Raw genomic sequence first — 17,139 nt, forward strand, 5'->3', positions numbered from 1 at the left:
TACATGTACTGTTTTATTGCATTGCACTGTGTTCGAATTATGTGTATTTTAATATTAAAGAAAAACTAACAGAATCTATGAATTAGGAGGATTTTTAATTAAATAGTCCGTTCTGTTCTTCTTTTCAAAAATTTCAAAAATAACTAATTCTAAATATCTTTTTTTTTATAAAAAAAAAATACCGTAATTCTAAATACCTTATTACTTCACATAACAACTCTCGTAACGTAAAGCTTGAAATTTTATTACTTTTTATCTTAAAATAATTTTTGCACGGAAATCTTATTTGTGACTTACCAATAGCATGAAAAATACACAGAAAACATACGACAAAAAGAAGATTGGACCAAATATTCTGTCAGCTTTCTCAAGGGCTTCGAAGTCGAAATCTCCTAAAATTATTCTCAATAGAGTAAATACAGAAGCTCCAAATGTAACGAAGTCATCTACCTGCAAAACAAAGAATAAAATAAACTAAATATTAATATGTAGTCATACACAGCAAAAAATGAAGTGTTGAAACAACACAAAATGACTACCACTTTAGCGTGTTACTTGTGTGTTAATTCACCATCAAACACATCGCCTTCTGAGCATATCAGAAATAACTCATTACTACCTGAGAGAATTTGCATTGGTATTTACTGTTTGGTATGAGCAAACTTTGCGAAATATATTTGGCATTTATGCCAAGTAATGAATAATATTCTATGTTTTCCGTAATCAGTCAGAATAATATTGTTGTAAACCTGTAGATCCTCTAACAACAGTTACATGGATAGCAGTGCTTCCATCTGTTTTCTTTATCTATTATTCTTGTGTCTTAGAACAGACGATGGCAGAACTGTTACCCATGTAACTTGTCAAACGATTCATAGGTTTACAACAATATTATTGTGACCGATTACAGAAAACATAGAATATAATTCGTTACTTGGCATAAATGCGAAATATATTCCGCAAAGCTTTGCACATACCAAACAATAAATACCAATGCAAATTCTCTCAGATAGTAATGAGCTATTTCTGATATGCTCGGAAGGCGATGTGCTTGGTGCTGAATTAACACACAAGTAACACGCTAAAGTGGTAGTTATTTTGTGTTGTTTCAACACCTCATTTTTTGCTATGTGTAATACTAGAGTTCCTTATTTGTACACTACTTCTTCATTGTATGATATGTTGTGTTCGAGTTTCTAATATTATTTTGGTTGCTAAGATCACTTTGGGAAGTTACTATTAAAAAAGAAAGCATTTGAAGATTTGTTCGTTCTAAAATCTCTTATCTCCTTAATGTACCATGGTTTGAACGGATACTGATTGGGACAAAACTGTTAAAGTTGAACTGATAAAATTTTCTCGAAGGCAAAAGAATGATATTTAATGCTTCCAAAATTTAACTTTGTTTGGTCCATCCGATATTAAATAAAGTTTCTATAGTGGAATATTGGACATAAACGAAATACTACAGACACGTTTAGAATTAAAGCTGAAAAATGGAACTATTCGATTCTTTCGTTAAAAGAGCATTGAAACTGATCTGGACTTTTAAGAATTGTATTTACTAGAAGCTAGTAAGTTGAAACGTAAATTGACGCAACGAAACAAAAGAATGTGTCGTGTAAATCTTGTTATCATTGCACATGGCTCTTTGAAACAATCGTAGCTGAATTGTTGGACCTCCTATTGGATTTTCGACTGATGTCTGGTTGTACCTATCCCGACATATAAATTCTCAAAACACCAGATACTGGTTTTCAGACAAATCCGAGAGGATTATCACCTATTCACCATCAAAACAAAATTCGTGTTCCGTAGGATAAAATTTTTTCTTAAATTGTTTTTAATAGCTACAGAAAATTTGTATACAGGTTAGTCTATAAGTACTTAGTAAATGATGCGCAATCATAAGAAAGGTCACAGTATAAGCTATAAGGTTGGTTTATATTTCTACTAAATCCACATCGAAATATTATCATCTATCAATAAATAGTGCAATGAAGTTAAGACTTACAGGAACGCAATGAGTTATCCAACTTTAAAGGAAGTTTTAATTTTAAAATATGAACGAAAAATCAACGTTGTAGTTTGTGGTTTACACTTACGCAACGTTTTAAAACAAGATTAAATAAACTCCAGCAAGAAATGGGAACTATCTATGTAAAGTGAGTTATTTAAGGAATTAAAGACTTCAGAGAATAATAAGGAAGTAAGTTCACAGTTTTGGTTTTATGATGAAAATATTAACAGAATTCTGAAATTTCGATTCGGAGCTTACAAACTACAAATTAGTATAGCTCATGTAATCCAAGGGTTTCCTTTTTAATACACAAACTGATGCTCTCATTGATAATTGCTAACTATTTCTCTCCTACTCCTCCACTATGTATGTAATGTAACTCCTGGTTGGAATCTTAGTAGGAGCGCATAGCTTCTTGTGTTACCTTAGCATCATGACTCAATCGAGAAGCTTCTTCAATTAAGGTGAAGCAAGCCACTTAACAAATGGTATTTTTTGCTACGCATTGTTCAGTTAATGTACGTCTTACAGCTGGTCTTAACCGTTCGTACACTACGAGATTTTATTTTTCATAATTGAAATTTCACTGAATTTGTTAGTATGTTTCATTTTATATTCTGAAAACGACAAATTACCTGTCTACCAAATATCAGGTATCCCATCTGAGCAAAGGCCAGAAATACAATAAAAAACATGCATGAAAATCCAAAAACATCTTTAGCACACTGAAAAAGAAGAAGAATGTGTTAACGAGCAACAGAAAATAAACTTATTGAGTATTAACTTAATATTATATATTTCTGCCTATACCTATAACACTTATTTTTTATTGACTGGCAACTGAAACAGTTTTGATTATATTGAAATCTTTATTACATTTTTATAATATGGGTCAAATGATCAATATTTGTTGTTTTATTTAGTATATTGTCATTGAATTATAACTTCAATTTATAACATGACATATATGTCTCAGTCAAAGGTCAAATTTACTGTAGAAACGAAATACTCAATTCGTATCTTAAGCCCTAATTTTTCTATAGAACAAATCATATCTTAGGAATTCAGAACTTGAAAACAAAATAGTACATATTATTTCTCTAACTTCTTTTTCTCATTTTTTTGAATAGTAACTTTAAAAAAATTCAAATCAAAAATAAAATAAACGAATTTCAACTGAAGTGTGCAAGCACTTAAATTTTTCAGTTTTCTGAATACGTTTATTTTATAATAATCATTATTAAACAAAATATAAAATAATGTGAAACTGACAGAATATAATAGTAATTATATGTTGATTTGTATTCCATCTATCACGAAAACAAGATGTAATTGAAACAATCAGTAAAATTAAAGAGAGAACTACACCTGGATCTGATAACATTCCGTATTATGTCATTAAAATCTGTAATAATGAAGTGGCGTCAAATTTAACATATGTAACGCATCGTTAAAGACTAGAGTATTTCCTTCAAAATGGAAACAAGAATGTATGTATATTTATATATTTTGTGCCAATATACAAATCTGATGATCGAGGTGATTTTAAAAATTATAGACCTATTAGTTTAGTAAATGTATTTTCTAATATTTTTGAAGTAATTGTACACAAACATTTATATTTCAATATAAAGAATACTTTAAATGATATACAATATAGTTTCTACGAAGATAGATCGACTGCAACAAATTTTATTCATATTACCGCTTTTACATACTTTGCACTAAAAAGTAATTTACAAGTAGACGCTATAGACATCGATATGTCAGAGGCCTTTGACTCCATATATCACTAATTACTTGTAAGTTATCAAATATTGACCTATCACTATCATATATTAAACGGTTTGAAAAGCACTTATCAAACAGAATTTTTAAAATAAAAATAATCAATGTAATATCTAGTTAAGGTCAAACAGGGAAGAAAATACATTAAGGATTTCCCCTTGGCCTGCTTCCTTTTTCTCTATTTACCAATGATCTACAAGGAAAAGTGAAATATTTGAAAATGAAGATGACATAATATGCTCTTTAGAGTAGTTAATAATGAGTATAATAATTATGTGGTACAGAAAGATTTAGATACAATAAATGACCGATGTGAAATAATTTAATAATGATCAACTCTAAAAACTAAATATACGACATTCACTAATAAAACTCAATTTTATGTCGAAAATATAAAATTAATGGAGTAACAATAAATAAAGCAGAACAAATTAAAGATCTTAGTATTATGTATAATAGACAATTGAAATTTGGTAATCATATAAATCATATAGCGCAATCAACGAAAAAAAAAAGCCTTGATTTTGTAAATGGCTGTTCTTATGTGTACATATATAAGATATTTGTTAAATTCAAACTTGAACTTGGTTTAGTCGTCTGGAACAGTTTGATTAATACACCTGTAAACAAAACTGAAGCAGTACAGAAATGTTTTATAAGATTACTATGTTATAAAATGAAAAATAATTACTATTCACATGACAATGAACATGGTTAACTTATTGACGACTTCAATCGCTGTTGGAAAGAAACAAATTTCTTGACAATTTTTTTTATTCAAATGGTACTGGGTAACAAATATACTGGCGAATTCTTTAAAAAATATAGAAATAAGAGTGCTGAGCTATAGTGTAAAGACTCGATCGACAATGGTGCACTAAATTCAATATGTGAACTACTGAGAAGAGTTAAAGGTCTTACAACGATTTAAAATGAACATATGCAAAGAAAGAGTAACAGAGCACTCCTTACAAAAAATTAAACTGTTTTAACTTTATGAAAAGGGATCAAACTGCCAATCTTGATTTAATGTTATTACGTGTTTTCACTATATATTTTACGTTAGAATCTTTTATCAAATCAACCAATCTTTTATATTGAAATATGACAATAAAGTCACCAAGATCTTTTGTCTGCCGTGTACTTTTAAGCAAGGTTGGTTAATTCTTTCAAATGATAGTTAAATGACACTTTAATTTGCACAGTTCTGGAAATGGTATATTATGAATTTGACTGTTTTGATTTTAATCTTGTTTTATAAATCAGCTTGTAATTTGAATATACTAACCTTCCGAAAGGGCCTTAACCTGCTGAGTAAATACACATATTCATTATAACTAACTAACTCTATGGCCTATGGAACCCGGAGGTACAATGCCGCATTCACAAAAGCTCTCCACTGACTTCTACTCTTAGCCAACTGGATCCAGTTTTTACTTTGTATTCCTATTTCTGCGAGATCCATCTTAATATTGTCCTCCCATCTGCATCTAGGTCTTCCTAATGGTCGTTTTCCGATTGGTCTTCCAGTAAAGACTTTGAAAGCGTTTCTACTTTCTTCCATTCTAGCTACATGACCTGCCCATCTAAGCCTCCTAGACTTGATTAACCTAACAATGTTGGGTAAACCGTATAAATTATGTAGTTCCTCGTTATGAAGTTTCCGCCATTTCCGTTCCTCTTGGGTCCGAATATTCGTCTCAGGATCTTTTCTCAAATACTTTCAGTCTATGTTCTTCCCTCAGAGTAAGCGACCGTGTTTCGCAACCATACAGAACAATAGGGATGATTATCGTTTTATATATTTTAAGCTTCAAATTCCTCGACAGAATTCGCGACAAGAGATTTTGAACCGAATAGTAACACGAATTCCCTGCATTTAGTCGACATTTAATTTCTTCGTGAATATGATTTTCGTCTGTTAATATTGATCCTAGATATTTGAAAATATCCACTTTATCATAAGTATTATTTAATACACCGTGTCCGAGAATTATCTATACAACTTTACGACGTTATATTTAAAGAAGTTAAGGTGATATTTTCATGCGGTTTGTTGCATTCAATGCAGAAAGTCTCAAAGTTTTTTTTCTTTTACAGGCGGTTTTGTGCATTCAATGCAGAAAGTCTTACAGGTTCTTCTTTTGTCTTTTACAGGTTAGCAAACAATAAATGAAGATGTGGACACCACAAGAAAAAGCACAGTGTGTTGCCTGGTACATAGAAACGAAGTCGGAGACTCAGGTGCAGCGGAATTAAGGACCAAGTATGCACGTGATCTTCCAACCAGAGCTACAATTAAAGCTTGGTATAAACAATTCATGGAAACGGGAAGTGTTCTGCACTAGAAAGGAGCTGGAAGACCAAGTACCAGTCAGGAAGATGTGGAAAGAGTGAAACAGGCCTTTGTGCGTAGTCCAACAAAATCTGTTCGCAAAGCGGTGAGAGAATTGAATATGCCCAGGGCTACGGTTCATGATGTTCTTCATAAACGGCTGAAGCTGCACGCCTACAAGGTGCAACTCCTTCAGGCCTTATTGCCAACCAACAAACCCAGACGTACTGACTTTGCTTGTTACATGCTGAACCGCATTGAGCACGATAACCAGTTCCTGCAAAAGATTTATTTCAGTGACGAGGCAACATTCCATGTGTCTGGGAAGTTGAACAGGCACAATGTTCGCATATGGGGATCCGAGAACCCTCAGGTAACACGTGAGATGGAGCGCGATCGCCCTAAGGTAAATGTCTGGTGTCGGTTAATGCATAATCGCATTATTGGACCCTTCTTTTTCGCTGAAAATTCAATCACAGGTCAGGTCTATCTGGATTTGCTCCAGTTTTATGTGATTCCTCAGTTGGAGGATCTGCAACCAAACATTCTGTTTCAACACGATGGAGCTCCGCCACACTGGTCTTTAGAAGTTCGAGAATACCTGGTGTTTCCCAATAGGTGGATTGGTCGCGACGGTCCGATATCATGGCCTCCGCGGTCGCCGGATCTGACACCACTGGACTTCTTCCTGTGGGGGTAACTTAAGGACATCGTCTTCGCTACGAAGGTAGCAAACCTTGAACAGCTAAAGCAGCGTATCCTTGCTGCTTTTCAGACAGTAACTGATGATTTGCTGCAGCGCACATGGGCTGAAATTGATTTTCGTCTGAATGCGCTTCGTATCACACATGGTGTCCACATAGAGGTGTACTGAACAGGTAAAAAACTTTAAGACTTTCTGTATTGAATGCAAACAACCGCATGTAAATATCACATTAACTTCTTTCAATGTAACGTCGTAAATTTGTATAGATTCTCGGATACCCTGTATTTTAACGCATCCATAATTAGCCGTATTACGGTCCCGACGCACTTCCACGTATTTAGTTTTTTTCTGCATTCACTTCTAAATCCATGTCCTTGCAAGCGTTTAATAAGATCTCTGCATTTCTTTCTACTGTTCTCCTATCATCTCCTTATATTCATTATATACTATAAATTTTCTAGTCTGTTGTAATTTGATTGTATAATTGTTTAAATCTATTTTTGCCTATGAGCTATTCGTAGCACTGAAAATAAAGTTATTATTATTCGGCAGATCTTTGTTTGATGCGAACTGTAACTTGCTCTGATTCTGGTTAGTTTCTGTTGAGTTGGTTTCTTTACCATTTAATGAAATATAAATGAAAAATGAAATGAAATCTTTGAGTTTTACGTCCCACGGTTATGCCGGTTAGGCTAAAGGAGACGGTGATAATGAGTAATGAATGAAATGGTGGAATGAAGAAAGTGGGAGGAAACGGGAGAACCCCTAGAAAACCCACGCACACGGTGTTTGTCCACCACAAAGTTCACTTGGCGGGGGCTTTAATGAAATAGTTGATGTAGGTGCACTAACCAAAAATTCACCACTGGAAGACAATTGCTAGTGAATTTTCTCCAACTTTCACCCACTCATAATTTTCAGTTCGGTTTAAGATAGGAAGACACAGTTTCTTCTTCTTTTAAGCTTAGATATTGCAGAAGAGTGTCTTTCATTATATCCACAAACATTTACAAAGGGTACTATTAAATATTTTTCTACTTCTTATTTATGTCAGGGAAAATAAGTGGTTTAGTTTTGAGACAATCTAATTACTCGTACGTACTACATACTACAGATCTTTAAATTCTGAACACAAAATGATCTGTAATAGTACAATGGTCCGTAAGTTCACTCTTTAAGAATGTCTTTCTACATTTAAATTTTGGCCCAGACGATTATCTTGAAATGACTCATAAGGTCTCTGCACGCCACACATTCTCCAGCCATGTTTAGAATTCAGTCAAAAGACTTGCGCAAAATATTACGTGAGAAGGTTATCTTAAAAAATAATTTCTTTTCGTGTCACACACACATGCAATGGAAAGATTTATTAAAGTAGCAATAGAAGTGCCTGTGAGTATAAAGAAAAGGACTCCTACATAAGATCTGAGGTTGATGTAAGGCAAATTTGTCTTTCTCCAAATAATAATTACTATTTTTCTGAAAGACAGACACAATGAAACAAAATTTAAAATAATAATAATAATGATTTTACGGAAGTTCGATAATTTCTTGGATGAAATTATCCTTATTGCATCTGACTAATTTCAACCACAAACAATAGATGTGTTAGATCTATAACATAACAAATGTTTTGTTTCATACAGGCACGGAATTTTGACAAAATTTACCGCGGAATATATACCGCCATGAGGACATTTTTTTGGCATACTCCTTGATACTACAACGTTAACAGTGTTGCCAATCCAACATAAAGTTGTATTTTTTTTTTTTTTTTTTTTTTTTTTTTTAAAGAGCACTACGTTAGGTTATTATTAGACATTTCAAATCTACATGTTAAACGAAAGCTACACTTACTGTTCAAATCTACACTCACTTTTCAGTGTTGCAAAGTAAGGACGTTACACTATTACAAACATCCAAATTCAAGTGACTTCTACAGCAGTAATACAGGAAGTGAGACAGACCGGGAAAAGCACATCCAAAGTACTTTAGTGTTTAATAGTATGAACATGTTATGAGATTTCGAGTGAATACGAACGAAGTTATAGAGAATGAAAATTTGACGTTTTTTCAAAAGCCTTTAATCGATAAGTACGTCATCCAATTGCATACATGGCTCTCAATAGATGTAAACCGTTTAGAGTAATTTGGTATCTTAAACTGTTCTGGAGATATGGCAGAAATTGTTAAAGTCTGTAACATTGTTTAAAATTATGTAGTTGCGAGAACTTGTTGGAATTACACCCACCAAAATCTATTACTGTAATGTTACAGAAGGAAAGTAAGTAAAAAATAATGTTTTACAAAGATCCACAAATACGCCATTTTACGCAATATATCAAATTTTACTATTTTTTCATATCTCCCGAATGATTTGAGATATCAAATTTCTGTAAACGACATTATTATCTTTTTCTCCATTGAAATCTATCTACGTAATTGGATGCGTTATTTATTCCGACATTTTTGCGAAATAAGTCTTTGAAAAAAAAAGACAAATGTTTAATTCCTTGTAACTTTCTTCCTACTTACTCGAAATATGTCTGTCTATGATAACTGTAGTATTCGACATTATGCATTACCCGTCCGTCTTACTAAAGTTATTACTGTCGTAATACCCTCAAAAATTTGGTTGTTTTTCGAAGTTCGCGATACTGTAGCGTCCTTAGTTTGCAACACTGTATGAGAAATTTGCTACTTTACCTTTCTGTTTTGCATGTAGATTTGAAATATATTTAACAGCTTGATGCAGTATTATTTGAATATATATATATATATATATATATATATATATATATATATATATATATATATATTTCTATTTATTGAAGTTGAACAAGCAAGTGCATCGCAAATGAACTGTTGTTGCACCTCACCTTCACTGCATTGTAGTTCCCTATTCTGCACCGCCTATATGGTGGGTAACACGATTACATTGGTGTTTTTCGTCAACTGTTATTGAAATTACAAGTATTACACCGCAAAACAGATCATCATTCTGAATGCCATCTATACTGAACTGTTTAACAACATTATGTATGTATTTTCCCATCGTCCACTTTCTGTTTCAGTATACTTAGTACTGGCAACACAACATAATGGCAGATCAATACTAATGAAAACGAATTCTGAACTAAAAAACTAAACTGTTAAACTTTGTCTTAGCCCATAACAATACTGATTGGCAATAGCAGTGATTGGTCTGTTTGATTATTTTACTTATTAAATAGCTTTCGCCTAACAAAACTGAAGCGAAAGTAATATGAAGCCGCACACGTTCGGTATTCCAATTGCAGCAAACGGCATTATGATCTTTACGTCTACTAGAAACTATCTACGTGATTGAACATTATACTTTTTTAAGTGAATTTTGGAACAGGCTTTTGGAAAAGGTCAAACTTTCAGTCTCTTCTAAGTTTGTTCCTATTATCCCACTAATTCATCATATCAGAATCACCATATTTGACACTAAGGTATTTTCTATGTGCATTGCTCCGTCCGTCTCACTTGCTTTATTACTATTGTACAAACCTCCAAAATTGGACGTTTGTGATATTATAGTGTCTTTAGTTCGCAATATTACTATTACTAAAAGAGAAAAAGAAAAGAAATGTACTATAGTTAACTTTTCGTATATCATGTAGATCTAAAATACGCATAATTTGACGTAGGGTCAGTTAAAGAAAAAAAGAAGAAAACAGCTATATGTTGGGTTGGAACTATCGTTAATCTGGTGGTATTGCAGAGTATGTCAAACAAATTTTGGTCGAGCCTTCAACGGGTGTTCCAACTAACCCCAAATATATTCAAAAAGTTGAGTTTGGAACTCTTGAGTCGACCAGTCGAGTACTTGCACCTTTATTTCCTCAAACAACTCTGTGATGGCGTGTGCTTTATCGAAGCTGGCCTTGTACGTTGAAATACAAGCGACCCACTACCGAACTATTGCCACAGGGTAGGTCATGCAGATAAGATTAATTGATACGCATCGACATCATGGTTCCAGGCGATGCCACCACAAATTTAACTATAAACTATGAGAAACAGGTCAATACTATGATATCTTCACCGCCAAATTCCAGAATGAGAAGAATTTGGTGTTAAGTAGCGTTAACCTATTATGTGCCATACACGTCCGTCGGATTGCCACAACATGGAATGTGATTCATCGCTCACCATGATACATTTCCACTGTTCAACTGCCCACTCACGCCGTATTTTGCACCACTACAATCGACGATGAGCGTTCATTTGTGTGATCTTTGACTTATGGGTTGCAGCTCATTCATGGAATCCCAGTGCAAACACTCTGCGACGAGTAGTACATGTACGGGCATCACTCACACATACAGACGGAAAATTTGTGATTGCAGTATTTTCGCTAGTCTACTTTCACTACGCGTCTGAAGTATCACAGGTTTCTATCAGACATTTTCGTGCCTTCGGTGGTAGAGTTTGCAGTGTTATCACCCTTTCTCATTTCTATTTCTAGCGATCGTATGATATTCTCCCGAGCGTGCATCTTCCTTTTGTCAGCACACGTGATGCATTTGTGAGTCTGGATCTGCTTGTCTTTCACGGGGACGGGGGTGGTCATTAAATGGCAATATAGTGCATATAGCGACTATGATAAATCAATGTATATACAGTTTCAAAATCGACTATCACCAGTTTGGACAGATATTTTATGAATTAGGAATTCTTAGGAATTTCTTTCATTTCATACCACATTTTTGATGCTATTAATGCTATTGCTTCAACTGCAGCCTTGCACAGCTTAATTGAAATGAAATACGTTGTTCCACTTTCCTCACCGCTGCATCGTTTACACCCTTGAGCACAGTAATCTTTCCGAGGCTCTATCTAACGGTAAATGATGGAATATACATATATTCTAAATTTCATAGAAATCTGAGACGATGAGGAGAATAATTGTATTTGAGGTTCATGATTTGGTTTGCAATGACCCAGTATTAAATTAAAAAAAAAAAAAAAAAAATGTATTCTTTTGAAGATGGTTGAATCTTCATCCCTGACACTTTAGATGAGAAACAAAACAATTTCTTACCCTTTCTAGAGTTGTGCTTAACTGTAACATCGTTCTATTAAATCTCATATATTTGAAGAGTTTTATCCAAGCAAAAAATACTAATATTGCTACAACATGGGTATTGGCAGTATGCAATGTCAAAAGACGTGAAATATTTGAGTAATTATCTGTCAGCTGAAGTAGATCATTTATCACAGTTGGAAGCATTATGGTCCGCGAGCACTCCAAACCAATTGCAGTCCAACAAAGCTGAAATGGAAAATAAGAATAAGAAATAAGCTCATTAACAAATAAGTCTAGAGAAAATAAAAACTTTCGTTAAAAACATTGCCTTATAAGGATGTAGTTTTTAACTTGCATTCTTATAAGCAAAACTGGGACATTCAAAAAACTGCATCATTAAAAAAAATCTCGTTTCTTTTTAGAAGAAAAAACTTAGAAGGCATACACAATACACAACGTTATTCATATACTCGTAACTATAGAATATGAGAGCATACAAAATAATTGATATATGATATGGTGAAGAGCAAAACATTCAAAAATGACCTCTCTGTAACATATTCTACTCTATGCATAAATGACTTAGAGAAATGTTAAAGACGACAAATTGGTTTTAGTACAGTTTCTCTTCAAACTACAATGATTTCAAGTTTGATATTCACAAAGATGACGAAATCGCTAAATCAGTACTTATTACTAAACCAGTGGTTCTAACCCTGTTAACCTGAAGCCCTCTTGATAAACCTTGCATACTTCACGTCCCATCCCTCTTCCATTTTGCTCGTTGGCCATAGTAGTTTTTAGCTGACCCCTTTGCGACTTCAGACAGCTTTGAATTCTCAAATCTTTAGTACTAATATTCTATACTCACCAGTTTATATTTGTTTCCAGCAGGACTTCTGCGTACCACTGTAGTGCAGTTTTATTATTATTATTAAATTTGGTCTCTATGAAACCACAGTTCTTACTAATTGTTATTTTGTGTTTGTACAATATTTGATTTAACGCCTTTTTGTTAAAACATTTATAATATTTGTAAGTTAAATAAACATAAAAAAATCACAATTTAGTATACAGTCTTGGCTCCTTGTAAACCAGTTATGCACTTTTAACTGTTTTAGTACTTTCGAACACACCGAAGAACCCTTTCGACAATAATAATAATAATAACAAATATAATAATAATAATAATAATAATAATAATAATAATAATAATAATGATAATAATAATAGTAATAATAATAATAATAAATAAATAAATAAATAAATGTAACTGTTAACAAACTACTTTAAAAGTAAAGAACTGCGGGTAATATCGAAAGCAAGCACATCAGTATTTAGTATTTACTTTCGGGCACTCTTGGTAACAATTAATACATGAAAAGCCTATATTACTTAGTTTGAAGCTGATTACTGATTGATAACGGAGTCCTTCTTTCTTGGTTCAACAGTGTCGCTATTGTGCTCCTTAATAATAAACATAACGCAGACTGTCTACATCTATAGTACTGGAACTTAACAAACATTTGTTGTGTTTCTTTAATTTCTAAGGCCGCTGTTCTGATTTGAGAAGTTTATTTTTTGGTGTTATGAATATTGTGTTCGTAATTTCTCGTTTGTGTCAGTGCGTGTGTGTGGGTGTGAAGTAAAATATCAGCTTCCAGCTCAAAGAGAAGATTGTATAGTGAAGATTACATTAGGTATGTTTTTAAATTCATTGAAAAAGATGGTATTCAACTAGCACAGTCTGTTGTGTAGCATGCTGTTCTTAGCAATGATGTTCTCCGCCCATTCCGATTGCAACGACAATTGTCAACAGTACATCCAGCCCTCAAAGACAAATCTAAAGATTCTTTTATTGTGAAAAGAAAGCGCCGAAACGTATGAAGTTGGATTCCTCTGGAACTTACACAAGCAAAATCAAAAGGTGGTGGAAGAAATCATATGAACTTTTTTTTTTCTAATATCTAAATGGTGGAAGAAATCATATGAACTTTTTTTCATATGAACCCAAAGATAAAAACCCTCAAACTATTGGTGAGACTCTTATCAAACCTTGCATACTTAAGGCAACCAAAATTACACTTGGGGAAGAAAGCCTGAATAAACTGACAAAATATCACTTGCAGACAATACTGTGAAACACAGAATTAATGAAATGGCCTTGGATTTAAAAATCAGGTAGTTGAAAAGATTTTTAAAAAATTAAATAAAATAAAAAAATAAAAATAAAATAAAATCTCCATTTTTGCCCTGCAGTGTGATAATTCCACGGACATATTTCAATGTTGCCATTTAATAGTGTACTGTTGGTTCGTAAATGAAAAGAGGTTAATGGAAGAAATTTTGTTTTTTAAAAACTGGCTATCTGTAATTTTTTATGTTGAAAACGGTTTGTCTTGAAAGGGAGTTGCAGGAATATGCACTGATGGAGTTATAGCAATGTCAGGTTCGCGGTCTGGATTTATAAAGCTAGCTAAGTACAGAAATCCTACTATTATTGGTTCACATTTCTCAATTCACAGACAAGTCTTACTAGAGATGTACTTGAACCTGAACCCCAAAGTGGGGGTGATATATACAGGTATATTCCTGAAAGCTTGGGTCAAAGTAAGATCAAAACCGGTTACCAAAATTGGGAAGGTCTCATGCATTCCGCTTGGGGGCAGCACTTTACTCATTTTTATTGAGATCTTTAAGCGTGTCCATAAAGTCCGTTGCAACCCCGAAAAATCTGAAACGGTGAGACAGATATTAAAACAAAAAAACATGTCTTTCATCATTTCAAAAGTACAACGTATCAAAGTAAAATAAATTGTCCCAGGGTCCCCCGCAGGGTCCCAGACGAGGTCCAACTCAAAATTTTTATATGGAAAGGTGGGTCAACTTGCATATCCTATGAAAATTGGTGTCAAATGAAAGAAGAATGAATCAAGTCTCGACTCTGTACAATAAGCCTGTGCAAAATAGCGGTGGGTCAAAATATAAACAGAATCTTCATTGCAAAGTCTATGGCCACTCGTATGAATCTGAAACTGTGGGATAGATGTAAAAACTAAAACACGGATATATCATTATTTCAAAAGTATAATGATTCAAAGTAAAGAAAGATATTCCAGGGTCTTTCGCAGGGTCCCAGACAGAGTCCAACTCAAAATGTTGAAATGGGAAAGGGGTTTAAGTTGAGTATCTTATGAAAGCTGGTATTAAGTAAAAGAAGATGAAACAAATCTCGACTCTTGATAAGCCTGTTGCAAAATAGCGATGGGTCAAACTGTCAACACAAGCGTCATTGAAAAGTCTATGGCCACTCCTATAGACTTTCTACAAAGTCTCTCTCAGCGATTTCAACAGGTACAGTATTAGTTGCGGCAGAAAATGGAACTTCTCATGTTTCGCAGGGAAGAGTCGGCGGATTTCTTCCCTATTTCTCAGGCATTTCCAATTAGCACAGTCACGACTTTTTCAATAAGTTTTACCTTTCCAATGTTTACATAAACAACATCCAGCCTGGGCCTTTTCTCTCTCATTACCCAAGCCTTGTCGTAGCGAGAGGACGTAAACCTTTCTGGGGGTTACTAATCAGTACATGTTCATGCAATGACAATATGGTTGACATGTTAACAAAATAACTATGCAAGTTCAGTTCCTTAGCAGAGTTGGTCTCCGTCTGGGATCCTGCGAGTGATCGTGGGACATTTCTTTTCAGGGTGTCTACTGGAATACCAGGAAGTAAATTCATGACTTTTTCATGACTTTTCATGACTTTTTTGTTCAAATTTTCATGACCATGGCGATAAAATTTACCATTAGTAATAATAAACCCCTACTATCAGTGGTGCATCGGTTAAGATGAAGATCACATTATGTTCTTATTTGTCTAATGTACATAATGTCGATTAGCTGACAACTAATTTTAAAATGCAAGAGCAATTTAATAGGCAGTAAACGAATTTTTAATTGCGGTTCAAGTATGGGTTTAAGGCTTACCAGGTTCTATAGATTTAAAAAAAATCTTGTGAACAGTCCCGTTACATTCAGCTAGTTTTTTATCTGCATTTTATGTACTCTGAATTCTACATTTATAATTTTCGTTTACAACGAAAGACTGATTACGTAAATATACAATTCTTTTCCATCGTGTCATATTTGAAATTAGCGTACATAAACATACTGATAAGACCTATTGAATTTGTTCATAATGGAACCTTCATCCTGGATGGGGTCTGATGCCTTCTTTCTTCTTTTTTTTTCAAGGGTACTTTTACAAATATTTTTTCTCACAGTCTGCATACTAGAATCACATCAAAACTTTAAAAAAAGTTAACACAAAAAAGGACATCTTGATTGAATATCACAAGTTCAACTTCTTTTTCAATGAGTTAATTTGAACATCAATTCTATCAAGTTCTGAAGTTACTGAGTCACTGAGAGCTTTACGTTTCAGTTCCAAACATTTTAAGTCTTTCAACATGGTGCGTTTTGCTTTCTCTTGTTCTTCGTAGGTGTCCTTTTGCCTTTTGAGGACTTCTCGCCTTCGTGACGATGCATTTCGCACAGATAGTATCAAAGGCTTTGTGACTGCAACGGCCTAGATCAGAAAGTTGGACAGTAAAAAGTTATTACTATATTACAGAGACTAGAAGATGAAATGGGGAGCAGCTAGGAAGACAGTAAAGTACCAGTTAGCCAGCACTAACTGGTGGGGGAAATTCTCACAATTACTGACCTGATACAACTGTTTCAGTACATGCAGTATAAGGTATAAAAGTATGAAGTATAAAAATATACTCTGAGATTTCAGATTTTCATGACCAGTTGGGTAAATAAAGGACTTTTTCATGGCTTTCATGACCACTAAGCAAATTATATGACTTTTTCATGACTTTCATGACTTTCATGACCAGTAGACACCCTGCTTTTTTACTTTGATACAATCTAGTTATTTTATTTTATTTTTTTTTTTCACCTGTCTCACCGTATGGCCATAGACTTTTCAGTGACGCTTGTGTTGGCATTTTGACCCATCGTCATTTTGCACAGGCTTATCATCAAGAGTCGAGACTTGATTTATCTTCTTTCATTTAACACCAACTTTCATATGATATGCAAGTTGACCCCATTTCCATTTAAAAATTTTGAGTTGGACCCCGTCTGGGACCCTGGGATAATTTATTTTACTTTGATACGTTTTTTTTTTTTTTTTTTTTTTTTTTTTTTTTTTTTTTTTTAAA

At 33.6% G+C, this 17,139-nt stretch overlaps 1 protein-coding gene across 2 annotated transcripts in view; it reads right to left on the bottom strand.

Annotated features, from left to right (window-relative positions):
* Nucleotides 1-17,139, bottom strand: part of LOC145661218 (polycystin-2-like) — a 128,621-nt gene that overhangs the window by 25,384 nt on the left and 86,098 nt on the right. For both annotated transcript variants that reach the window (XM_081726676.1, XM_081726679.1), the window contains exons 8-10: nucleotides 11,921-12,151; nucleotides 2,656-2,745; nucleotides 298-450 (exon numbers count right to left, since the gene is read on the bottom strand). In XM_081726676.1, the coding sequence (XP_081582802.1) occupies nucleotides 298-450; nucleotides 2,656-2,745; nucleotides 11,921-12,151 (474 nt within the window). The remainder of the gene's footprint in view (nucleotides 1-297; nucleotides 451-2,655; nucleotides 2,746-11,920; nucleotides 12,152-17,139) is intronic.

This window comes from Thermobia domestica, chromosome 1 (assembly GCF_964235325.1).
Source record: "Thermobia domestica chromosome 1, izTheDome1.hap1.1, whole genome shotgun sequence".
In the NCBI taxonomy this organism is placed as follows: Eukaryota; Metazoa; Arthropoda; class Insecta; order Zygentoma; family Lepismatidae; genus Thermobia; species Thermobia domestica.